Raw genomic sequence first — 26,649 nt, forward strand, 5'->3', positions numbered from 1 at the left:
GTTTCACATATGATTTTTCAGAAAACTAGTCAAGATCATCAAGATCATGACTCCATTACCCTTTCAAATTGAAAAATATGAAGGAGCCCTAGTTTGAAAGAGAAAAAAGTGCAGACGCTTGGACACCTAGGAGTCTTGGGACACATCTGGGTCTCTCAGTAACCGACCACCGTGGTTGGCACACTCTGGGCGGGGGTTCATGCGGTCAGGATGCAGAACTTCCTTTGGAGACCCCTGTGCAAGTAACTTTGCTACAATTTGTAAGCTGAAATCTCTCAGAAATTTCCCAGTGAAGTAAAAGAATGAATCTGACTCAGATGAAAATGTGGTATTCCAAGAAAACCGTAATAATTTTTAAAAGCCCCTGATGGACTGAAACCCTGGAGACACAGGGGACATTCACCTTTCTTCCCAATTCTACCCTTGGGGTGGTACCATCACCCCACCCCTAAGTTGAGGATTGCGTGCTACAGGGCTGAAACAGACTATCCAAGTCAGCAGGTTCTATACAAGCCGTTTATTTGAAATGCCAACTATATGTAGGATAAAGTCAGTGCTACATGCTTATTAGTAACAGTAGAAAAATAGAACCAGTGGAAACCTTTGTACAACCGTAATGATACTCAAAAGAGAAATGTATCGTTTTACAATGCTTCACACAGACGAATTCAAGTTTGGAGGTACCTAAATAAAAATACTATATATTTCTTTAAAAAACACTATGTACAATTGAAGCGTAAACAAGTTTTACAAAGTACTGGTTATGCAGGTTGTAGAAAACACTTGCATAGGACATGAAATCCGTTTAAGAAAAATTTCTGAGCCTTTAGCATTGAAGGCACTTGACTTCATAGCAGTAACAGCACAACCACAGGAAATGCAGTGTTGTAGAAGATGCCACCTCTCTGAAGTATAGATGTGGTACACAAACGGCAAGTGGAATTCAGGAATCTGTATCTTTGAGCCACCCCATCTAAGAGCAGGATCCCACACCACCTGCCCATGGAACCCGGATACACGGTCACGTGTAGTACACAAAGAAGCTTCCAGAGCTTACCTCGTCTCTTAGAACCCACGTAAACACACCAACACGAGAGGCTGTTTTCAAGACACACACACTTGTAAGTCATCTTTCTAGAAACGGCCACAGCGTTATGATATTCAGAATGTGGAAGGCTGACACATGGTCTGAGGGTTTTCTAGAAGGAAAAAAAAAAAAAAAACCCAAAGACTTGCCAATAAAACAATTGTGCAACCGCTATTGCAATCTCCAGGACAAAAAGACAACTTAACAGTTCATAAAACATTGTTCATACGACAGTGTCCATGGAAAATAGTCAAATACCTTTTAGTGTGTGACGGCAACTCTTTTAGCAAGGTTATGTGTAATGAGGTTTGAAAGTAAACCACTTAGTAGACAAAGTAAACCATTGCAGAACCGGGAATAGCACCCATCACTGCTGCTGTAATAGTAACTTTCAACTGAAAAGTTGAAAGTCAACCAAATAATAATTAAAAAAAAAAAAAAAAGTCATTTCCCTTTGAGTTCATTCCTAAGCGAAAAACATGAATGCCTTAGAATTGCAAAACAAGTGTCTTAGAAGTGTTTCATGAAACACGTTTCCCCCTAAAAGGAGGATGACACATCACGAAAATACCTATTTTGCTGAGTAGTTACTGAGAAATGTTAACCCTTCCCCTCCAGAGACTGGTGCGGGGTCGGCTGGGAGCCCCTGCCGCCCCCACACTGCCCCCTTCACACTCTGCATCATCACCCTCATTCAAATGGACAAGGACCGTCCAATGCCAGAATGTGAACAAACAACCAAAAGAAAATCCAATAAAGGATGGCAATCTTGTAATAAAAAGAGTTGAGGACGCAAAACCAAGAATAGGTAAAGTTTCACAGACAGTTCGACAAAAAGACTCAAATACAAAGAACTTGTTAAAAATCCTGAAGATCCAACTGGTTCTGGAAATGCCAGGAGAGCTTAGGTCTAGGATGTATGCCTGGAGAAGGCTAAGGGGGATGGGACAAAGGCCGTGATATGTGGAAAACTCAAATGGCTGCTTTTCAGTGATCGTTTTTGCCTTTCATGCTATTTCTTTTCGAGTCACAGGTGACTTTGTAGTTAAATTATCCATCAAAATCACAAAACTAAGACAAAAATATAAGAAAAAGACCAACAGCATCTTGAAGAAACATGGATCTTCTCTTTCTGCTCCAGGGGCTAAACGGTAGTTCTCTAAACTGTCACACAGTGGGCACCGAGGGAGGTGATTGTCTGATGGCCTGATTGTCCACGGTCTCAAGAGGAGATCTGGTATTCTTTCTGAGATTTGGTTCTCATGAAATTTCTAAACTGAGTGACACGCCAGGTCCCAAATTTTATATTCTACATACGCTTTTTTTCTCTAAGAGCCATCTTACTCAGGCTTCACATTTATCTTAGTACAACAGCATTAGAAGATTTTAGTGCCAGGTTCGCATTACAAAGGATTGAAGAGGTGGGTTCCAAAGCCAGAGGCACACAGCTGTTCACCTACCCCGGCCACCACGCCTCACAAGGTACATCAGAAGTCCACTGTCGCCCACCCGAACACACACAAGCCACATCTGCTTACCTTCTGCAAAGTCTCACCAGTCCACAATCCCATGGGTTAGAGTCAGTTCCTCTCTACACACAGTTTAGTCAGAGCAGCTATTAAATTAGTAAAAGCAAACTTCATAAATTAAAGTAGGAACAGTGGCCACTTGTTTTTATGTTTGGGGAATATGAAAGAATATTTGATACATTTTCAGAAAAATGAACGTGTGACGTCAAATAGCTCTTATCTAACATTTTGAAAAATACAGGTCAGAGATGAGAAAGCTTTTTCCCACCCAGATTAGCTCTACTCACTCTTATTTGCGGTACTAGCGTGGTACGGTCTGAATTCAGAATAGAAATCTAAAACTACATCAAAGTAATTCATGTCAAGACATGTATATAAATACACGTTAAGGAATATGATGGAATTAACAGTTTTGTTTCTGGAGACAGAATGAGATCGGCTTCAAAAGACACCATCATCTATTCTAAAGAGTCAAACCTCCTCAAAATGAGAACAGAGTCCTATGTTTTTCTAGCTCTAAAAAAAAAAGGAGCCTCAAAGGCGAAGCTAGCCAACCTCCCAGGGGCTGAGTGTTCGCTCCGGGAGGCATGGAGCTCAGTGCGCACCACCGCCGGCATCGATGAGCACGCCAGCAGCAGCCAACTCGGCGGGCAGCACAACGCGGGGCAACGGTTGGCCGTATGCGGATAGACTGACGAGTTCCTCATCTTTGAGACTACCGACTGTTAGGATTTTTTAAAATGTCAGATTATTCCTGAGTGTATATCCACAGGGTGAAGTAGGAAAGACTGTAAGAGAAACTACAGCTTCGGGAGAAATCAGAGTTGTTGACACCCAATAGAAACCTATTTACTTAAAAGTGCATGTAATTCATTTATATGGTAGCTTGTAAAGGCTCCCTAGCCCTGCATAGTTTTAGAGTGAGTGTGAGTGATTCATAGTTTTATATATATATACATACGCAGAAAAGAGGCTCCCAGACATCCTTCATATGAGGGGATGTTCAGCAAGTCTCTTTTCTTCTAAGTGCTACGGCTGTGTGTGTATGTGTTTGTAAAAATACAAAGTGAATGCTCAAATAATGTTAAAGTGATTTAAAAACTCAAATACTAATATATTTACACTGGAGAGTAAGAAAAAAAAAACAGTCCTTAGCTCACACATTGCCCTTCCAAGGGAGAGGATCTTAAAAGATCCCATGTGCTCAGTGGTTCAGTAAAATCCCAAACCAGCGCCCCCCAATGGAGTTCAAGTAGGACATGTAGTGTTTCACTGGGAAAAGAAAAAAAAAAAGGTTTCTTTTTCTTTTTTTGGTGACAAAGCATTATGCGTTCTACAACAACTTTTTTAGGACACCAAAATTCAGACACACTTTGAAAAACATTTAAAAGAAAACATAGGCTTACAAACACCAAATGACATCCATAAGACTGAAGCCCTTTTGTTTTTTTTTTCCCACAGAGAGCAAGACAACTGAAGGCAGCAAGCAGTCCTCAGCTGGAGAGTCGAAGCTCAGAACCAGAAATCCCGTAGTGCAAGCTTTAAGTCACTTCGTTATTTCCACTGCCTTAGGATTCCAGAAAATCTGATGTCTTTAGAACCTCATCTAGTGATACGCTGATCCACACTACCAGCATTCGCAGGAATTCTGACAGCGTCCACACTGGGAACAAAGCAAGAGCTTTAAGCCTGGGCACAAAAGGCTTTGCTCCTTTCTGTTCTTTATGGAACCAGAAAACTTCAGGATCCTGATTGGACTCCCGCTGGAGGAATGAAGACCAGCTCCCAAAGACTTACTAAGTAAGAAAGAATGATACTAGGTTTATGGAGACTGAGCAGGAAGATTTCTGAACTAAAACGATTACTGAAAAGAGAGGAGCATTTTGATGTGCTGTTCTTTGGAATTTCTATAATTAAAAAATAAACACAGAACTATTTCATAAGAAAATACATCTTAGTGTGCAATCCAATGCACGTGGAAACTGGTAGATGAAAGGTAAAATGCAAAAAAGTATGAAAATACAGTTCCTTTAAATGTGGCAATAAAGTGTAACATACTGATATAAAATCAACACAGATAAAATAAATGTACAAGTGCAAAAAAAATCCCATCATTTGTAAAGAGAAAAAAAAGTGCCAGCTTGCTTGCTCTTAAAAATGCTTCCCCACATAATTGTTCAAACACAAAATAGACAGATGCAGCATTCAAAATAACCCTCTTAGCATGCCATGTCTAATAAACATGTATATACAAAAACGAGAATAAACTAATGTGAAACTGAGTTCGCTGGCATCAATAAACTGGTCTCTAAGTTGTTGGGTTACATCATAAAATGGGATGTTTCACATCTCAGGCACAGACGACTTGGAGGTTGCTCTCAGAGGGCAGACTTTTTATAGAGGAAGTCTGGCTTGCTTGGTGACCTCCTTCCCCTGCTTATTGAATCTTCCCTTTCTAAATCGGAATTTCGCTGAGCTCCATGGCCCAGGGACTCGCTGTCGGCCAGTCTCCTACTGGGTCTCTCTTCCGGAGCTTCAGAGCTGCATGCAGAATGTGAGGGTCTGTTGGGAGTCAGCCCAAAAGTCAAGTCAGTTTCTACTGCTGTTCGTCCCCTGACGTGGGCTGGACCATTGCCAACATTTTCTGGGGCTGCCAAAGGAAAGTCTGACCGCTGGGGAGGTTGCTCAACGACATCAAGGTGTATTGGCTCATTCTTTTGTCTGTGTAGATGCCCGTCAGGGGAAAGTGGATATTCTCTCCTAGCTTCTTCCTGCTTTTTAGGAGAGGTCTGGCTAGGTAGGTAGGCTGACTTTAAGCCACTTGGTGATGCCTTATTGTGGCTATACAAATCGGGACCAAAATATCCACCTCGCGAAGGGGAGGGGGTGCGTCTGCCAGGAGCAGGCGTAGAAGGTCTGCAAGCAGCATTTGAGAAGTCATAGAAATCCGGATATTCCTGCTGATTTTCTCGAGCATCTGCTTTTTGCTCTAGCGTGTGTTTCTTTCGAGACGTGTGTGTGTGCCTCTGTGGAATACACGACAGATGCTGGGGAGGCCCTGGTCCTACTTCAGAAACTGATTGGCTTAATTCTGTGTCAACAGCCAGTTCTGGAAGCCTCCTGTCCTTGAGTGACAGTGTGGACACACCCATGGCAATGTCCGGCATTAGATCGTTTAGCACAGGTTGGGTACACTGCAAACAGAGATAAAGGAAGAGAGGTTAAAAGAAAAAGGCCCATGACACCCTCTTTGTAAAACTGATGTTCACTGATTTTGCTTCCTCATTATAAAAGTAATACAGGCTTAGTTTTAAGAATGATAAAAATATAGAAAACCATAGAAGCCAAAAAAACCCAAAAACAAAAACATTGACCTTCCCTGAGATAATCACCGTTAACAATTTAAGGTATTTCTCACTTTTTTTTTCTCTGCACATATATTAATCTTCACAAAATGTAGTGCATATATAAATCTGTGGCTAAATTTTGAGATTATTATTCCACTGTACTGATGAGCCATGGCTTACTTAACCATTCTCCCACTGCTGATATGAAGGCTGTTTCCTATTTCTCATTATCGTAATCAAGACTGTAATGGGGGTACCTGGCTGGGTTGGTGGAGCATGTGACTCTTGATCTTGGGGTTGTGAGTCTGAGCCCCACATTGGGTGTAGAGACTACTTAAAAACAAAAGCTTAAAAAAAGAGACTGCGACAAACATACAAATAAATTACCTGTAAAAGGAATTTTATTTAAAATAAAAAGTAAGGGGACTAGGGTGGCTCAGTCAGTTAAGGGTCTGACTCTTGATCTTGGCTCAAATCATGATCTTGCGGTTCGTGGGATCAAGCCCCAAGTCAGGCTCTGTGATCACAGCGCAGAGTCTGCTTAGGATTCTCTCTCCCTCACTCTCTCTGCCCCTTCCTTGATCGTGTGCACGTCTGTCCTCTCTGAAAAGAAACTTCAAAATAAAATAAAATTGAAAAAAAATAGAACTTTGTAATTGTAAAACCAAGGGCTGGGCCAACAGGATGGGAACTTGCCTTATCAAATACTATCGACCTCTGTTGCTTCTTCTTTTTTTAGGGGCTTGGGAGGACAGGTGGGAGAGTAGGTAGCAGGGTATAAAGTGAGGAAAGAATGTAATTTGACCCAAGGTGTACACTAGTCCACAGATTCCAAAAGCTGTATTAAAAAAATTTTTTTAAATGTTTATTCATCTTTGAGAGACAGAGAGAGACAGAGCATGAGCAGGGAAGGGGCAGAGAGAGGGAGACACAGAATCGGAAGCAGGTTCCAGGCTCTGAGCTATCAGCACAGAGCCTGACGCGGGGCTCGAACCCATGAACTTCGAGATCATGACCTGAGCCGAAGTCGGACGCTCAACTGACTGAGCCACCCAGGCACCCCTCCAAAAGCCACACTTTAATAAAGATTCCCTGAATTAATATATGTGTATCCTTTGTTTTTCTTTTTTTTTTTTTTAATTTTTTTCTTTAACGTTTGTTCATTTTTGAGAGACACAGAGACAGAGTGCATGTGGGGGAGGGGCAGAGAGAGAGGGAGACACAGAATCCAAAGCAGGCTTCAGGCTCTCAGCTGTCAGCACAGAGCCTGCCGCAGGGCTCGAACTCACAAACCATGAGGTCATGACCTGAGCCAAAGTCGGACACCCAACCGACTGAGCTACTCAGGCACCCCTCTTTTGTTTTTCTATTGAAGGCCACTGATAATGTGTGACTGAGCAGAAGGACTTAAAAATCACTATTTTTTTTCAGAGGTATTATATAAACAGAAATTCAACCTTTCATTCAGTGCAAAACTGAGCAAGGTCCTCACTTTATTTACTAGCTATTAACGCTAGCTACTGTGGTTCCTAGTCAAATGAGCCTCCTGACGGAAGAGCTTGCCAGAGGCCGACGCAGGCATGAGGACCGATCATCCATCTACTTTCTGAATGGGGAATCTTCTGCCACATTGCTCCTGACAGTACACTTAGCTATAAATAACTTTCCTTTCCTACCCCATCAAAGCATTTGGTAGAAGAGCAGATTCTATAGAAGAGAAGCTAGGGCAGATTCTAGACGTGTGTTTGAATGGAGCATCGTGAAACCGAGAGCATCCAGTGGCACTGCCCAGTAACATCATCCCTTCTAAGTACCTACAATGAACACAAAGACAAGGAAGGTGCCAACCACCCTCCCCACACACCCTGTCTCTCTTCCTGTCTTCTCACTTGGCCTTACCTCCCTCTCTCCATAGTCCTGGAGTCCACGCTTTCGGCTTGGTGGCAATACTTCTGGGCACTGCTGAGTCCCACTAGGGCTCTTAGAGTCAGGGAAACCGCCTCTCATATTCCATGAACATTTTATTTGCCCTAAATTAGTGAGATGTTAACTTACCACTTGTTTCTCAGAAGTTACTGCTGCTGAGGTGGTGGCGGGTGGCGGCGGTGGCCACAGTCTGTCTCCCCAGTCCTGTGGTGTTGGTGCAATCAGGTGCTGCTGCTTTAACACCTGGCAAGTAGACGGGAGGGGGGCCGGCTTTAGGGGCCGTTCTGGAGTGAAACAGTGAATGATTACAGGGATAAGAGAATGAACGCGAAGGATGCTGGCTGGGAGGTCTTTGTTTCCAGCCTGCTTTGAGCTGGTTATGGATTGGGGTCGCTGGGGGGTGGTACGGAGGTGGCGGTGGGGGCAAGGGTGGATGGAAGGCCACAAAAGAGTCCAGATCTGTAAACATGGTTTCTGCAGTGGGGGTACTGTTAACTCGACATCTCCCAGACTGTCTCATTGTCAAGAGCGGACTTTCATCCCCAAAACGTTCATCCGGAAAGAACTTGTGAGGATTCTGAAAGATTTAAACAAACAAGACATTTATCAGCAAATTTTCTAGATAGAAATTTACAGGCTGAGAGCATTAAGTGAGATCCTAAGAAAACCACATTCAGCAAGAGTAAAAGGCACAACATTATTTCTCTAGGCCAGAAGCCCAAGAAAAATTTACCTTAATAAAAGCACAAAAGGATAGAGTGGAGTCTCTATAGCCTAAGATACAGCTATCAAGGAGAAGAGCTTAACTAAATATTCCAGCAACCAGGTTGGTAATCTCCTGCAAGATTATGTGATAATGCAAAAGCAGGAAATAAAACCTAATTCAAATGAGTCTTTGCTGAGAAAATAAAATTAAATACCAAAGGACAAAAAGGCATACAAGTAAAGATCCTCCTAGAACTTTCTTACAAAACATCTGCACTCTGTCTGAAATAAAAACTATAAAATACTAATCCTTACCTATTACATATAACTCAGTTTTATGAGCCTTTTGATACACATTATGTAAGAATACTTAATCTGTAAAACTTTAATGCAATTTAAGATACCAAATTAAGATACAGTTTAGAATGTCAAGGGGGAAAGAAATGTATAGTATACAAGACTATTTCATGGATGGAATCCACAGCAAAAAAAAGAAAATCAAGAACCTGTAAGTGGCCTGCTCCCTTGCCTAAGAACATCACACCACACCACATTCCCCTTTGAAGACTCCAGCTAAACAAGTCTAGAGTCAGTGGCAAAAAAAATTCAATCACTTGACCAGACAAAATTAAATTCTACTTTAGGTTCTGATTTAGTGGCTGTGAGCAGACTACTTTACACATTCTTCCTTCACTGCAAAACCAATGCTACTGCTCCTGCTCCTGTACTTGGTCACAAGGGAGTTTTTTTCCCCATGCTGGTTACCAAACAAAAAAAAAACAAAAAAAACCCACATTCAGTTTTTGATTCTCGTGCTTATAGGATTTGCAACATCATGCAAAAAATTTCTTATTATACGGAAGAGGAGGGGAGAGGAATAAGAGGGGCATCTGGAAGACCTGTTAAGTCTGGTAGTAGGCCACAACCCGAAATCTAGAGACCCAACGAGGGACAGAGAGCAGTGGAAGGTCAGAATTTTCTGCTTCCTTTTTCACCTTTGATGGGCATGCACACCATTAACTTTTAGCAGGCCTATTAGGTATTAAGAGACATAGCTGCTTACATACAGCACCTCTCGTCTTCACAACATCCACTTTATTGGTAAGGAAACTGATACTTGGGAGTGGTTAAGTGGCCCAAGTTAACTGGTGAGCAGCAGAGCCAAACTATAACTTCAGCTCTCCCACCAGAGCCCATGTGCTCCATCTACTCCACACCCCGCCTCCACCCAGGGGGGACTTCCAGGCTATCCCAGACCCATGAGGCAGTGAAAGGGCATGCACTAAGAAGCAGATGCATGCTGGGAGGGCTCCTGGAATGTCTGAAATACCACCTGCACAGGCTCCCTATTTCACACAGTCGAATGCCATCCCCACCTGCAAGAGCTCTGCAGCCGCGTCTGCAAGACCGAACTCTCTTAACACTCGAATTTGAATTTCATAGCTGACCGTGGCGCCTTCCCCACAGTTGAGTGCATAGGCTCTCTGCACCTGCTCAGTGTGCCGTAGTTCCTGCAGACGTCTAACCATGTCTTTCATAATGAGAAGACGAGGAACTGAAAAAAGAAAAACACTCTGTAGGCAAAATATCTGAGCTGCATCAAAGGTCCTCCACTGAGCACAAGCAAGAAGGCCTGTGTTGTTCTGCATTAGAATTTTAATTTCCTGGAAAATACTAATTTATGTGCTTCTAATTATTTTTTAAAGTTTTAATAAAATTTCACTGTGCTCAAAATGCTGCTGATAATACGAAACAGTTACTGAACTGTCTTCTTAGTTCACAACCTAACTAAAATTTTACTTGCATATATTCTCTTCTACATCTCAGGGTATTTCAGAAATCTTTTAAATATATTCATTCTTTTATTCAAATAAGTTTCTGAGTCCTGGTTATGTGCTAGGTATTGGGCTTGGGTACTGGGGTGCTCAGAATCAAAGATATGATCCCTGTCCTCGAAGAGCTCTAGTTTTAGTGAAGTAAACTGAGTAAAGCAGTAGAGCACAGGCCCTAAGTGGTCACAAAGGCAAACATGTGAAGGATGCTGACGGGACGTGGAGGAAGGGTCCACCTCAGATGGAGGCAGGCAAGAGAGGTTTCCTGGAGGAGGGGAATCCTGAGTGGAGTCCTGAAGAACGAGAGAAAACCCAGGCAGGTAAAGAAAGTAGAGTGAAGGTATGTGTCTCGAGCAGAAGGACAAGGCATGTGTCAAACACGCAGGTGACAGTATGGCACAAGCAGCTGGCAGGATTAGCGAACTCAGGGTTCATAGGTACAAGCAGGAGTAGTGTTAAGAGAGAAGGCGAGAAAGATGGGTAGGAACAGATCACGAATGAGCCTGCATATTACGATAAGGAATTTAAATTATATGTTGTGAACAACAGGTACTCCCTTGTGCAGGGGAAGGAAGGACAGGATCAGGGCGGTGACAGAAAGCGTGCTCTGAGAACAGTGTAAAGCAGGGGTTGGCAGACTACGGCCTGTAGGCTGAATCAAGCCTGCTGCCTGTTTTGTCGATAAAGTTGTACTGGCACACAGCTACATCTATTTGTTTACGTATCGTCTGTGGTTGCTCTTGACAACAGAGTTGAGTAGTTGTGATGGAGACTGCATGGCCCACAAAACTTAAAGTATCTACCAAATGGCCTTTCCAGAAAATGTTTGCCGAGTCCTGGTGTAAAGGCCAGAATGGGAGTAAGGTTAGAGGCAGGAACACCAATTGGGAACCTAGACTAAGGCTATAGCAGAGGGTGGGGAGTCGAGGATGGAGTCTTCTATATCTAAGAGACAAACTGACTAGAGTAGCCACTGGTTATTATTTCTGGGGAAAGGGAGCGACCATTTACTGAGTGCTTACTTTGTTCCAGGCATACTCCTAAGCATCTTACTCATGGGACTTCCTTGAATCTTCATTAACAACACTAGAAAGGAGACATTATATCCATTTTTCAGATGAAGAAATTAATGCTAAGTAAGTAACCTTACCCAAAGTCACATAAAAGTGGCAGAGCCAGGATATGAGCCCATGAGTCTTCTCCAATAAGCTACATGGCCTTCCTTAGAGTGTGGTGGGCAAGGAAGAGGGAAGTATCAGATAACACCAGAACAGGGCCAGGTCTTGTTAAAGCAAGACAAGAAAGGCAACAAGTCCTACTCTTCTGAATGTACTTAATTGTGAATGTCTTTGGGCTTTTTAGATTCAGTTCTAAGATTAAATTATGCTATTTAATTGTATTAATTTGAGCTGATAAAAACCGGCTAATTACTGTAGCTTCAATATCTGCATAAATTAGCTACAGAAACATTTCTCTTCATACTGTTGTCTAATGTATACTTTAAATAAATGACAGTCAGTATTTTGTCACTAGTGGCCAAATCTGATAAGGCCAACAACTGATCAGACATTAGTCCCAGAATAAAATGTGCTCAATTAAAAGTTGTTTTTTTTTTTTTAATTTATCCTTAATTGAAACAATATTTATAAGCAGAAAATGAATGAGGCTAGTTCTTTTCCTTTTTTTTTTAAATTTTTTTTTAAATGTTTATTTATTTTTGAAGGAGAGAGAGACAGAGAGTGAGCAGGGGAGGAGCAGAGAGACAGAGAGAGACACAGAATCCAAAGCAGGCTCCAGGCTCCAAGCGATCAGCACAGAACTGGATGCGGGACTCAAACTCACAAACCGTGAGATCATGACCTGAGCCAAAGTCAGATGCCCAGGCACCTGAATGGGGCTATTTCTAATAGCGCTATACAGTTTGCAATGTGTTTCAATTTTGCAGTAGTAACTGGCAAGAGCTGTAAATCTCTGACCCCCCAGATCACTGTGCATTTTCTTACCTTAAAGATGGACACTAGAGCCCTTTGGTTAAAGTCAACATCACCTGATGCTCAGAAAATTTTGGATATAACAGTTATATCTCAATCTATGGTCGATTTCCTCAAAGTCATCACATAAGCCTGCACTACCAACAGAATTCACAGAGCAGATCCTGGGAAGCTGGATGGATCTCTAGGAAACCAACAGTGATAACATTTCAGGGGACATGTCTAGACTCAAAAGATACAAGTTTATAACTCAAAGAGTCTTCTGTGAGAAATGCTTTATGGTGATGAAAAATCTGAATTCCTTTGAACTAGTGGTTCTCAACAGGAAGCGATTTTGCCCCACAGGGCACATTTAGCAATGTCTAGAAACATAAAAATGTTTTCAAAGGGTTGTCACAAAGGGGTGTGTGTGTGTGTGTGTGTGTGTGTGTGTGCATGCTACTGGCATTTAGTGAATGCAGATCAGGGATGCTGCTGAACACCCCACAGTGCACAGGACAGCCCCCTCAACAAAGCATATGTCAAGACAGCTAAGGTTGAGAAATTCTGTGCTAACCGGAAAACCTGTATACACCTGTTACTGGAAAATAAAATATGAAACAAAAAACCGAGCCTATTATGAAAACAATGAGTAATGAATTTTGGAAAGCTGAGAGAATGAGCACATATAAAAAAGGCTACAAAAATGATCAGATTATTCATTTAAATATAAATGCCTGACAGAAGGCTACTGCCTCACCTGGAATTTCATTGGCTACGACTGAAGGAGGGCTTGACTGGTGACTGCTGATCTGCTGGTGGCTCATCATGTGACAGCACTGTGGCACGGCGGTACTAACCATGTAAAGCGTGTCTGGCACATTGGACATCCTAACCATTCGCAAACGCACAAGATCTGTTTGTTCCACCATCATCTCGTCCAGCACTGACTGAAAGAACAATTCAATATGAAGAGTATCAGTCAACCATCTCTGTAAATCACATCCGGAGAAAGATTATTACCTTCAGCATATAAAACGGGAAGTAATATTGTTTCCAGTGTATGAAGCTTTAAAATAATGAAAGGAGAAAGAACTCCTATCTCTTTAGTTTTGTTGTTTGTTTGTTTGTTTTAGGTAGGCGTCACATCCAGTGTGGAGCCCAACACGGGGCTTGAACTCACGACCCTGAGATCAAGACCTGAGCTGAGATCGAGAATCGGACACTTAACTGACTGAGCCACCCAGGAGCCCCTTTACCTCTTTAATTTTTTTTAAAAGCTCTTAAAAAAAATTTTTTTTGAAGTTTATTTGAGAGATAGAACGAGTGGGGAGGGCAGAGAGAGAGGGAGAGAGAGAGAATCCCAAGCAGGCTCCACACTGTCAGCACAGAACCCAATGCGGGGCTTGAACTCACAACCGTGAGATCATGACCTGAGCGGAAACCAAGAGTTGGACATTTAACCAACTGAGCCACCTAGGCGTCCCAACCTCTTTAATTTTTAAAAAATATTTCTGCAGCATCTTTGAAATAATCACCTTCTGAAAAATTTGCTTTTAATTGAAGTATTTGAAATTTGAAGGAAGGTATAAAATCAATCAGAAGTAATTTATATCTAAAGTTACTATAAAGAAAACAAGGTATACATGGGCTAAATATCAGATCCAACAAGAAATGTTCAAAATATAAAAAACTGAAGATCAACTTTAAATCAACAGATCTATATATAAACCCAATTGTTAAGTTAGTTTCAGATGAATTTCAACTGCAGAATGTCCAAAATGAAGTAATGTATAAACCTTTTCCACATTTACTGAGGGCAATTATCTATGAAGTGTGGGTACAGCCATCTGGGAACAGGGAAGTCCCAGGAGGACTATCTGATCAGCTCCCTGCTGCCCCATTCTGAGACAGAGCCGAGTGCGAGGTAGTTTATTACAGACCTTTTATCATCAGCTGCAACCCTGGTAAAGGCTGTGATACTTGTGTGCTGTTAAGGACTGAACTTATTTCTGAAAGACGAGACCCAACCATTATGCTTTTTTCCCGATTTCAGACTATTTAAGTGTCAACTACTCAGTAAGAGATAGATTATCGATCTAGTCAATAAAATTAACTTCTCACAATCCTTTCACATATCTTAAGTTAGGAACTCCGACAATCAAAAAAAGAAAAAATTTAAGATAACTTAATTCTATACCCAAACAATGCTTTCCCTGTTAATTTATTTCAGAAAGCTTAATGGTGATTTCTGACTATCAAAGAGTGCCAGTTCCTCAAAAGGCTGTCTCAAAGTTCTCATGGCTAAATACAGCTAATAAAAATCACAGTATTCCATTTTCACATTACCGTATTTTCTTGGAGTTCTTCATATTATAATACATAATTTACTTAGAAAGCCTGAAACTGTCTTAGTTTTATGTACATATTCTGAAACTAAAATATAATTTCCAAAAGCCATTACAGAAGCATTTTGCAAGAAATTGTGTCATTTCTTTAGTTTAAGAAAGACAAAATGTGTGCAATCTTTTCAGAACATTATTCCCATCTTGAAGATCACAAAATACTGACAATCATCTCCGTAAAATTAATTTTTTTCCAAATTAACAATTTGCAACACAACTAAGATAAGAAAAATGTAAAATGCAATTTAATATAAACTAAGTTATAAAGACATGCTTGATAATTAAACATTTCAGAAAACTATTCTGGTGAGTAAACTAGAGTTTACTTTAACTTTCCCTATTATCAAATATTTAGGCTATCTCTAAATATTTTTTACAATGCCACAATGAATATCTTTGTGCTTATAAGCACAAATTATAGTTCATAAAAGGCACTCTAATAACTTAAAATGATTTTCATTACCTTTGCTTCCTCCACATATGGAGAGAATAGTCGAGGACGAACATATATTCCAGCATTTTTTTGCCGTAACCAGGCATTTGACTTTCCACCCTCTGTTGTAGGAAGCATATCTGATGGAGGAGTACTAATCAAGCCTCTTTTCATCTTGGAAAAAAAAAATTTTTTTAGATGAACTGAAGATTTGAGTGAACTAGAATATTACTAAGATAAATAATTATGCCTATAAATCATAAAAATTTAGGAATAGATGTTAAATTTCAAAATACTCCTAATGTTTAACAATATTTCAAAAATTCAGCAATAAAAAGGTACTACAATTTACCACTTTTCTCTATACAGAGGAAAGATGTTTTTAAAAGAAGAGCTATAATAATTACAAATATAATGAGCTGGACCAGTTTTCAGAACTTTTAATGAAAACCAAATTCTATTTTTTTCCTTACTCATCTAGACATGGATTCCATCCTCCCCCCTCCCCCCAAAAGACAAAGGAACATCTTGGGCCTAGATCTACAGTACAAGGAGACAGGCAGTCTGCATGGTGGTTAGGGGCGGGAGCTCTAGGGGAAGGAAGACTTGACACGAAACCCTAACTCCCCATTTAACAGCTGCATAGACCACAGACATGTCCCTTTTTGGTTTTTGAATGTTTTATTTTTGAGAGAGCACAAGCAGGGGAGGGGCAGAGAGAGGGGGACAGAGGATCTGAAGCCGGCTAACACCACTGACAGCACTGATAGCGGTAAGCCCCATGTGGGGCTTGAACTCAGGAACCTGAGCCGAAGTCGGATGCTCAACTGACTGAGCCACCCAGGTGCCCCCGCAGACATGTCCTTTTATCTGAGCTTCACTTTAAGGGCTTCTAGATGGCCCTGGAGATGGAACACTGCACATCTATACGTGGTGGCCCTGTTGTTTCCGTGTCTATGCTGGGAGAAAATAAATCAAGTACCTACAGCTCCTAAGGTGGTTGTGAGGCGGTCATGAGGTACAAGCACTCCACACACACTAAGAGTGTTTTAAGGTTTTAACAGCATGACTAAGCAAACTTTCACTGGGGACTTAGGCATGAAGCATGGAATTAAGAACAGGGATAGGTATTTTCTAAAATTTTTTTTTAATGTTTATTTATTTTGAGGGAGAGAGAGACAGAGTGCGAGTGGGGAGAGGGGCAGAGAGAGGGAGACACAGAATCCGAAGCAGGCTCCAAGGCTCTGAACTGTCAGCACAGAGCCCGATGCGGGGCTTGAACTCATGAACCGCAAGATCATGACCTGAGCTGAAGTCAGACACTTAACTGACTGAGCCACCCAGGCATCCCAGAGATAGGTATTTTCTAACTCTACTAAACAAAAGTTCTAAAGTATTTTTCTAAACCAAATTCAGAGTTCAATTTGGTTTGTGTCCTAGGTTTTAAACAAAACCAAACACCGTTTCTCCAATATTAATCTTATTAAATATAATAAATGTCTAATTGCTGCATTAGTTAAAATTATTTTTAACTAATAAAATATAGCATTAGATAGTATTTAGGAAACAGGCAAAAACTCGTAACCCTATTTCAACCATAATAATGCTGATATATTTCCTGCCAGTATTTTTTAAATGGGTGTTTACAGAATTGAATTCTAGAATACATAAAAATGCATTATTTTGTATACTTCTAAAATTATATTCCATTAACATTTTTCATGTTGCTGTATTAGTCTTTATGACTATTGTTCAGGGCAGCAAAATACTCTTTTGAGTAGTCATACTATAGTTTACTTTTATTTTTTTCTGTTATTAGACATTTAAGCTATTTCCAAATATTTAAGGACAATGCTACTAATGTACCAGCTATGCTTCCCCTACGGGATGGTAATATTATTTCAAAAATTATTGACTTAATAGGTGAAAAAAATGGTAACTTATGGCTTTATTTTGCTTTCTTTGGTGTGTGTGATTACTAGTGAGACTGACCATTTTTTCTAATCAGAAATACCATAAATATTTAATCATTTCCTTCTAGTTTTTCCATATTTCGATTTAATATTTAATTCTTCAATCTAACAGGGATTAATTTTGTGTGCAAGTGAAATGAGGGTTTAACTTTAAACAAATTTCCCCTAGCTCATCAGCTAGTCTAGCAATGATTCACTGATTTCTGATAGATTATTATATGTTTAATTCTCTCTTAAAATTTATTTATTTTGAAAGAGAGAGAAAATGAGCAGGAGAGGGGGGGAGGGAGGGAGGGAGAGAGGGAGAGAGGGAATCCCAAAGAGGCTCCGCTCTGTTAGCGCAGAGCCGAACACAGGGCTCAAATTCACGAAACCGTGAGATCATGACCTGAGTCGAAATCAAGAGTTTGACACTTAACCAACTGAGCCACCTAGGCGCACCTATGTATTATGTACACTAGGTATTATGTACGCTCTTATGTATTAATTAGGATCTTTTTCCCAGCTATTTTGTCTCGTCTGTTTTTCTATCATCACAGATTAAATATCTAAATTGTTTTGTTTTGTTTTATTTTGTTTTAAAGTAAGCTCTAGGCCCAATATGGGGCTTTAACTCAGGACCCTGAGATCAAGAGTCGTATGCTCTACCAACTGAGCCAGCCAGGCGCCCCTTGAGTTTTATAATGTATTTTAAATTCTGGAAGAGTTATCCTTTCTTCATTATGTTCTTTTGAGAGAGCTTAAAAAAAAATTCGTACCAAACAAACAAACAGCAGGGGGGGAAAAAGGGAGGAAAACCAAGAAACAGACTTAACTACAGAGAACAAACGGATGGTTACTGGAGGGGATGTGAGTGGGGGTGAAATAGGTGATGGGAATTAAGGAAGGCACTGATTGTGAGGAGCACTGGGTGTTGGTAGTAAGTGATGAATCACTAAATTCTATACCTGAAACTAACATTACACTGTATGTTAACTAACTGGAATTTAAATAAAGACTTGGAAAGAAAAAAAATTAAAAAAATAAAACATTTGTATATAATGGAAAAAAATTCTTATTGGGTTTTTTCCAGATGACTTTTATGTTTCTGAGCAGTTGAAAAAACTATGTCTATAAACAATGCACTAACGTTATAAGCCAATTTGTATACAATATTTATAATATTTATTTTTCACATCCATTAATTCAGGCAATTACTGGTTTAAAAAATTCACTTTGAAAAAATTATGAAAGTAACATGATCAGCTCCATTAATCTTTAAAGTACAATCAGAAGATTCTATCATCCTTTTCACACTAAACCAATCTCCTTCCTTCCTGCTCCCTGATATATTGCTGTGTTTGAAAAGTCTCCAAAGGTAATTTCTACCCTTTCCTTTGTGAATAAGGATCTACTTGATCTACGCTGATAAATGGCTGAAGTAACCTCCCCTGGAGACTATCCTCTTGAAAAAGTGAGACCGCTATCCCCACTTAACTCTCATTCACCCAACCTTTAGCTGTGCCAGTGGCCAACACTGGGGACATGACATGGTGCAAAACACGTCTGTCTCTGTCCTCGTGGACTTCACAGTTTCACGGTACTCTTATTAGTAGAAATTATGTATGATGATTAAAAAAAAAGATAAGCCTGCACATTTTGGTACATTTTATTTTCATGAAAGGGATGAATGAAGAAAGACACTTACTGCATCACTGAGGACTTCACTGTTTATAGGTAAGATGTGTTCAATTCGCACAAAAGGTAAGAGAGAAGAAAGGATCTCTCTAAGCTCTTCGATGTCCAGGTCTCGTCTTTTTACGCCTCTTCTGTTCACACTGTGGGCAGTGCCACTCAGTAAGTTTGGCTCTATGAGACAGAAAATGAGAAGTCTCCAACCAAATCCAAATTTTCAAACTTTTCTCTCTAGTATGCTTTCAGTAACAGTCTTTATACTTAGGTGCATCTGCTTTAAAAAGGATTATAATTTTTTTTTTTTGTCTTAATACCTTTAACAGAGATGTTCTTCGGCAAGGCAAAAGCATGATGTCAACTTTTAGGATAACTTTTTTTGATTGTTTTGCACTACGGAATAAAGAATTATTTTCCATATACTAATTCAAAGGAGAAAAGAGGATAATCTATTAAAATCTAGTTTGACCAAGGGCTTTTTTTTTAAGCTTTCTCATTGCTGTGACCAGTTTTTAGTACAATTAAGGGCACTACAGGGCAAGTGGTATTTCTGGTCACTGTAGGTTATCAGTGTACTCATTAGGCTACCATATGTTTACCAGCAACTTAACAAGATATTAATTACCTGGTATCTAAAGCAGCAAAACCTAATGTACACTGTATTTAACTCTGATTTCTATGATAGTCTCCTAAGTTTCTTACTATGGGAATGTTAACTGCAAAAAGTGACCCTTTGATCTCTGACATGCAATATATTTCCACCGTCCAGAGCAGAGAGTCAAGGTTTTCTTCATTAGGTATCAGTGAAAGGGGAAGATCTGGAGTACATGTAACCTCATGATACTGAGGTAAAAAGAAAAATTACTTAAATTTTGGGAATATGTAATCATGTCTATAATCTAGGGACTGTATTTTTCTTAAAAAACAAGATCTTTATCATTCACAAATATAAATGCTGCCTTTTTTGCAAATACTCTATAGGCAAACAGGCATTTCCTTTAAATCATGTGATAGGCAGATGGATAGAGAGATAAAGAAATAATTATTTTTGAAAAGCTAAGCTTTTTCTGGCATCATTCAATAAAACTGTTGCGAGCATGTGGAAAAAAGGTTTTTTTTTTTCCTTGCCTTGCTATGATTTGGCTTCATACTTACACAAAGCATTGCTTTTCAAAAAGAAAATTTCCCCTTAAAGTTGTGAAATCTTAGAGAAGACTCCCAAATACATCACAGCTAAGGGCAGAACCGTTATATATAAAGGTGACTAAAAGGTGCAGCCTGGTTTGCTTAGGTTCCTTCTCATTCTCATCCCTGTGAAAGAGTCTTCTGTTCTAACCTGGTCTGAAAACTACTATTTTAAGGGAAATTTTATCGGGGTGCCTGGCTGGCTCAGTTGGTTGAGTGTCTGACCTCAGCCCAGGTCATGATCTCATGGTTCACAAGTTCAAGCCCCATGTTGGGCTCTGTGCTGACAGCTTAGAGCCTGGAGCCTGCTTTGGATTCTGTATCTCCTTCCCTCTCTGCCCCTCCCCTGCTCACGTGCTCTCTCTCTCAAAAAAAAAAAAAAATTTTAAAAAAAATTAAGGGAAATTTTATCAAGGATGCTCATTATCTGCCCAAAATAAATATGACATTTCATCATTACCAACCTTGCATCAGTGAACAAACCCATGGCCTACAATGATTATGAAGAATTATATACAATCTATTCTTATTATTTGGAGTAGTCATATTCTATAGAGTCATTGTAAACACTTTGTAAATATTGAACCACTGCTCCTAAGGGAAAACACATGGTTAGGTTCCTGTGAGCCTCTGGTCCCAACAATTTTGTCAACCGATCAAGACATAACCTTTTTTTATTTTTAGTTATTTATTTATTTATTTATTTTTTTGACATAACCTTTTTTTAAATGTATGTTTCTGTTTAAAGACACCTTATTAATATATATTGCTGATTTATTAACATTGAATCATAGCTGACAGCACTGTCACTCATACCTGAACGAAGCTTGTTTAACTCATAGTTTCTCTGTAAGGCACATCACAGCCTTCCTGTGCTTAGGGACACTACACAGCACTAAAAGTTACACTCGGAACCCATTGTGATCAGTGAGATCACACCCCCATAAAATACGAAAAACATGGCCCTTAACAGACTGTGAAAAGGACCTTGTTTGCAGTGTGAGAACTTAAATAAGAAGGCACAGTGTCATTTGGTTCCACCTTAAGCTGGGAACATGTGCAACAGAGAACTCAAAATTTTTGTCACTCTGAGCATGTCTGCAAATGACCGTGAAAGTGCTGTAGGTACTGATTTTGAGGCTGTAAATAAATTTTAGCAGATAGGTGAATTTGCAAATATAGAACCTGCAAATAAGAAGGACAGATGGTATACTGGCATTTCAAAAAGTCCCACATTAATACTAGTGGCTTTAATATTAAAAACCATTCACATCTGATGGGGCACCTGGGTGGCTCAGTCGATTAGGCACGTGACTTCGGCTCAGGTCATGATCTCATGGTTCATGGGTTCAAGTCTTACATTGGGCTCTGCACTGTTAGTGCAGAGACTCTCTCTCCCTTCTCAGCGTGGGATTCTCTCCCAAAACAGATAAAAACTTAAAAACAATCACATCTGAGAATTGCTAATGGCTCAAGCAGGCTACAGAAAAATAAATTAGGAAAAATAAGAGGTTGTGAAAGGCAGGCTTAGCTTGCCTTAAAACGTGACAGAACAACTCTGTAAGTGCACTAAAAATCATGACTTGAACACTTTAAATAAGTGAACTTCATGATATGTAAAGTATATCTAATTAGATACAGCCATCAAAAAATGACAGGAAAGGGAAATCTGTATTTTTCTAAGTTAAAATGTTTTGAAAAAAATGTTTTGATTTGGGTTTGCTATATAGAGGAACACACCACTCTTTGAGGGAAGGAGCATGCGTATGATGTTTCCATCTCTTCTGCAGTATCCCTAGATGGAAACCATTCAAAAGCATTATTTTTCCTTTACCTTCTACAAAATTTAAAAACAAACAACACATTAGGCTTTTTTGGGAGGTAGTCCTATCTTTTTTTGTTGAGGTAAAATTCACATAACATAAAACTAACCATTTTAACCTTTTTTTTTTTTTAAAGATTATTTTGAGAAAGACACAGCATGAGTGGTGGGGGCAGGGGCAGAGAGAGAGGAGAGAGGGGGGAGGGAGGGACAGAGACAGAGAAAGAGAGAGAGAATCCCAAGCAGGCTCTGCGCTGATGCAGGGGCTTGAACCCATGAAGCCATGAGATCATGACTTGAGCCTAAACCAAGAGTTGGACACTTAACTGAGCCATGTAGGTGCCCCACCATTTTAACCATGTAAAGTGTATAATTCAGTGGCTTTTAGTATATACAAAGTTTTTCTAAAAAAACAACAAGAAATTTTTTTAAATGTGTTTATTTAGGGGCGCCTGGGTGGCTTAGTCAGTTAAGCATCCAACTTCAGCTTAGGTCATGATCTCACAGCTTGTGAGTTCGAGCCCTACGTTGGGCTCTGTGTTGACATCTCAGAGTCTGGAGCCTGCTTCGGATTCTATGTCTCCCTGTCTCTCTGCTTCTCCTCTGCTTGCACTTTGTCTCTCTCCCTCTCAAAAATAAATAAACATTAAAAAAATAAAAAAATAAATAAATGTATGTTTATTTATTTTGAGAGAGAGCATGCACATGAGCAGGGAGGGGGTGGGAAGGGAGGGGGAGGGAGAGAGGGAGAGAGGGAGAGGGGGAGAGGGGGAGAGGGGGAGAGGGGGAGAGGGGGAGAGGGGGAGAGGGGGAGAGGGGGAGAGAGGGAGAGAGGGAGAGAGGGAGAGAGGGAGAGAGGGAGAGAGGGAGGGGGAGGGAGAGGGAGGGAGAGGGAGGGAGAGGGAGGGAGAGGGAGGGAGAGGGAGGGAGGGAGAGGGAGAGGGAGGGAGGGAGAGAGAGGGAGAGAGAGGGAGAGAGAGGGAGAGAGAGGGAGAGAGAGGGAGAGAGAGGGAGAGAGAGGGAGAGAGAGGGAGAGAGAGGGAGAGAGAGGGAGAGAGAGGGAGAGAGAGGGAGAGAGAGGGAGAGAGAGGGAGAGAGGGAGAGGGAGAGGGAGAGAGGGAGAGGGAGAGGGAGAGAGAGAGAGAGAATCCCAAGCAGATTCTGTGTTGTTAGCACAGAGCCTGATGTGGGGCTCCAACTCATGAACCGTTGAGATCATGACCTGAGTTGAAATCATGAGTCAGAGGCTTAACTAACTGAGTCACCCAGGCGTCCCCAGTATAGACAATGTTACACACACACCACCGCTATCTAATTCCCAAACATTTCCACCAACAATATGCTTTGTTAATATTTTAATCATTAAATAAAAATTTCATTCTAATACTTCTATAAATTGGTATATAATACTCCATGTATTATTAAGCACATACAGAGGTAACATTAAAAGTATGCTTTAAAGTTGTAAAATGAAATTTTCTGGTTTCTTTCTTTCTAAATTTTTTAATGTTTATTTATTTTTGAGAGAGAAAGAGACAGAGCATGAGCAGGGAAGGGGCAGAGAAAGAGGGAGTCACAGAATCTGAAGCAGGATCCAGGCTTTGAGCTGCCAACACAGAGCCCAATGTGAGGCTCGAACTCATGAACTGTGAGATCATGACCTGAGCCAAAGTTGGACGCTTAACCGACCGAGCCACCCAGGCGCCCCTCTGGTGTATTTATTTCTAACAAAGTGTACTCTTCTCCACTAAAAATTTCTATTTTCACCAGGCAATAGTGGCTACTGTCAAGACTGGTACACAGTATGCTTCTGGATAAAAAACTTATAGTATAAGCTAATTTTCTGAGCTTACCTCTGTCAGCTATTCTTTTCATCAACTGATGCTCACCCCATTTAATCAGATATTTAAGGATATCTTGTTCACTTGCCTATAATAAAAAAAATGGTTTCGATTTATTTTAGTGAAATTAGATAAATGGCAAGTTTCATAATGACTGTACCTAGGTGATAATGTACACGGTGCGCGACTTAGCCACATTTCACTATACACTGGCTGTTTGAAATGTTCCATTAAAGCTGTGGTCTACCAACACCAAACACACAAGACCACTCTGCATGTGTTCTGTCCAGTAACCTACCTCTTGGCTCCAACTAAATCTTTTATTCTTGTGTTCGTCTTTATCCTATTCTCTTCACCTATTTTAAACTTACTGGTTTTTCTGTATGGTGTCTACACAGCTGCCTTCAATTCTTTTTGGGACAAGGTGGAGATAAATAGACGATACTAAAAGTGTACAGATACCAAGTGATTACTATCTCCTGCAAGAACAGAAAAAACAGGTATGGCAACCTGCTCGGGCAGAGAGACTACCATCCGCACACGGTATGCTACTGGCTGGTGAAGGACCCTTCAAGCACAATCTGCGAAATGGCGAGGCGCCTGTCATTTTTTGCACTTTACTGAAAATCTTAGAGCAAATCTAGGCTGCTCTCAAAGGTTTTTACCTTATAAGCAGAAATGCAAAGCTTTCTAAAGACAATAATCTGAAAGACCTGACAAACTAACTCCCATAATGTACGCAGTCTGGATCAGGACAACGAAACAAGGTTAATGAACACAGATCCTAAATAAATCAAATCCAATTACGACATTTGTACTGCAATCAAATCACAGGTGCTAAGTGGATTATTTACCTCTGCGCTTAGTTTCTGACTGGGATGGAAGCACTTTTACAATTTTCCTAGTACAAATATAAAGAAAGAGGAAATGGCTCAATGGGTTTATGTTTTTATAACATTAAAACTGTTGTATAGTTTCCGGCATAAAATTCATACAACCAATGCCAAAAAAAATTAAACTTGAACATATGTTACTTGAAAGTATTTTTTGCAATATTTTAAACCTATTGTTGGTTTAAATTACCAAATTAGATTGACATATATAAGTCAATGACACAAGAATTTGCTAAAAACTACTTCTGATTAAAAATAAATAGTTGAAAACATTATTGTATTTGGGAAAGGCACATACACTGAGTTTTTATAAGCATTTGAGTGGATCGGAAATTGAATACTACTCTTACTGTGTGCTTAAGCTACTGTCTACAGTCTAAGTATCTGATACTCCACGAAAACCAATAAATTGTTATAGTGGATTAATGGAAGCCAAGAAAATCACTGTTGGGATATGCTTCTGACCTTGCCTACTGCCTCCACCCCTTTGGTGTAGGTGGTTGGGACCTGGGCTTATTCACAATGCTGAGTCATAGCAGCAGGGGCACAAAGGGCCAGAGAGCCAGAAGGCTTTTCCTGTACACATCTGAAGAGGGCATCCCTGGGTGGGCCAATCTCCCTAGATGGGAGAATAGAATATAGATGGGTTTTCTGGTGCACATATGGATGACAATGAATTTGAGAGGTGCATAAATGATTACCTGTAGGTAGTCAGACTGGATAGCAGTAAGCAGATGATCTTTGCTGAGTTCATAAAAAACATCCGAAGTCATGACCTGGGAAAATTCCTCACAGAGGAAATGTAAAGCTTGTCGGTGCACCCATTTAGAGCCATATGGATGAGAGCTCCACTTGAGGATGGCAATTAAGGTATCTAATGAGATGCTCTCAGCAATGATATCCTCACAGCCTAAAAGAGAAGGCAAATACTTCTTAAGATTAATCATAAATATTGTTTATTGAACATTAGTGTGTTAGACACTATACTTAAAAGTAGCAATAGTAAAAAAGAACAAGGAAATAAATAAAATTTCATGGAAATCACCAAGACTTGGTGGAATGGGATAACAATAGGTAACAATAGACTATAACATCTTTAGGAAATCTGCTTTTCAATAGAGACAGATCCACAGAAAAAGGCAGAGAATCTTCACAATTGTTTAAAAAAGTAAGTATCTCTGTGCAAATCCAACACTTTGAGTAAAACACTCTAGTGGAGAGCACTGGACCAAAGGGGAAAGAAAAGAAGGTAGAAATGATACAATTGTGGGAAATAACCAGTCAAAGGAAGGGTACAGATGACACTTGACTGCTAAGAGAATCCACACCTGGGAAGACAGGTGGGCTATCTTCCATGAACTAGTAGGACATCTGTTCTTTGCATCATTCTAAAAATGAAAACAAAACAAAACAAACTTGTTATTATTGATAGTTTAATCCCTCAGCATAGAGACAACATAATGTAACTTTATGCTCATCTGAGATTAATTCTGATGAATTAAAATGAAAGAAGTAGGTTTTTTTTAAAAAAATATTCATTTATTTTTGAAGGAAGGAGAGACAGAGCGTGAGTGGGCGAGGGCAGAGAGAGAGGGAGACACAGAATCTGAAGCAGGTTTCAGGCTCTAAGCACAGAGCCCGATGCAGGGTTTGAACTCACAAACCACGAGAGCATGACCTGAGCTGAAGTCGGTCCCTTAACCGACTGAGCCATCCAGGCACCCCAAAAGAAAGAAGTAGTTTAAGTGAAAAGGACCAGGCTTCTGGAAAAAGTGACTATGACACTCTATGGGCTCAAAGAAGTGAAGATAACCTGAGGATAGTCAACTATTTTCCTTAGGAAAGACCATTTCAAAATACTGATACAAGATAAAAGTAAAATCTGAGTGACAAAGCTTATGGAAGGGAAAATTGCTGAAGTTGGACGGAAATTCTTTATAACTAAGTTTACTGTAAAATCAAAAGGAATCCTGATAATTTGGGAGGAAAAAAGAAGCGTTTACCACTACCAACAACAAAAATGAGGCTAG

General features: G+C 40.1%; 1 protein-coding gene across 1 annotated transcript in view; it reads right to left on the bottom strand.

The window, feature by feature from the left end:
* Positions 1-502: 502 nt before the first annotated feature.
* Positions 503-26,649, bottom strand: part of BTBD7 (BTB domain containing 7) — an 87,323-nt gene continuing 61,176 nt past the window's right edge. Inside the window, 9 exon segments of the mRNA XM_019462111.2 lie at positions 503-5,810; positions 8,019-8,058; positions 8,060-8,466; positions 9,971-10,149; positions 13,157-13,346; positions 15,265-15,408; positions 18,895-19,055; positions 23,739-23,814; positions 25,321-25,529. Coding sequence (XP_019317656.2) covers positions 4,995-5,810; positions 8,019-8,058; positions 8,060-8,466; positions 9,971-10,149; positions 13,157-13,346; positions 15,265-15,408; positions 18,895-19,055; positions 23,739-23,814; positions 25,321-25,529 — 2,222 coding nt within the window. The 3' untranslated portion in view covers positions 503-4,994.

Source organism: Panthera pardus, unplaced genomic scaffold (assembly GCF_024362965.1).
Source record: "Panthera pardus isolate Hobbes unplaced genomic scaffold, ASM2436296v1 HiC_scaffold_24, whole genome shotgun sequence".
Lineage (NCBI taxonomy): Eukaryota > Metazoa > Chordata > Mammalia > Carnivora > Felidae > Panthera > Panthera pardus.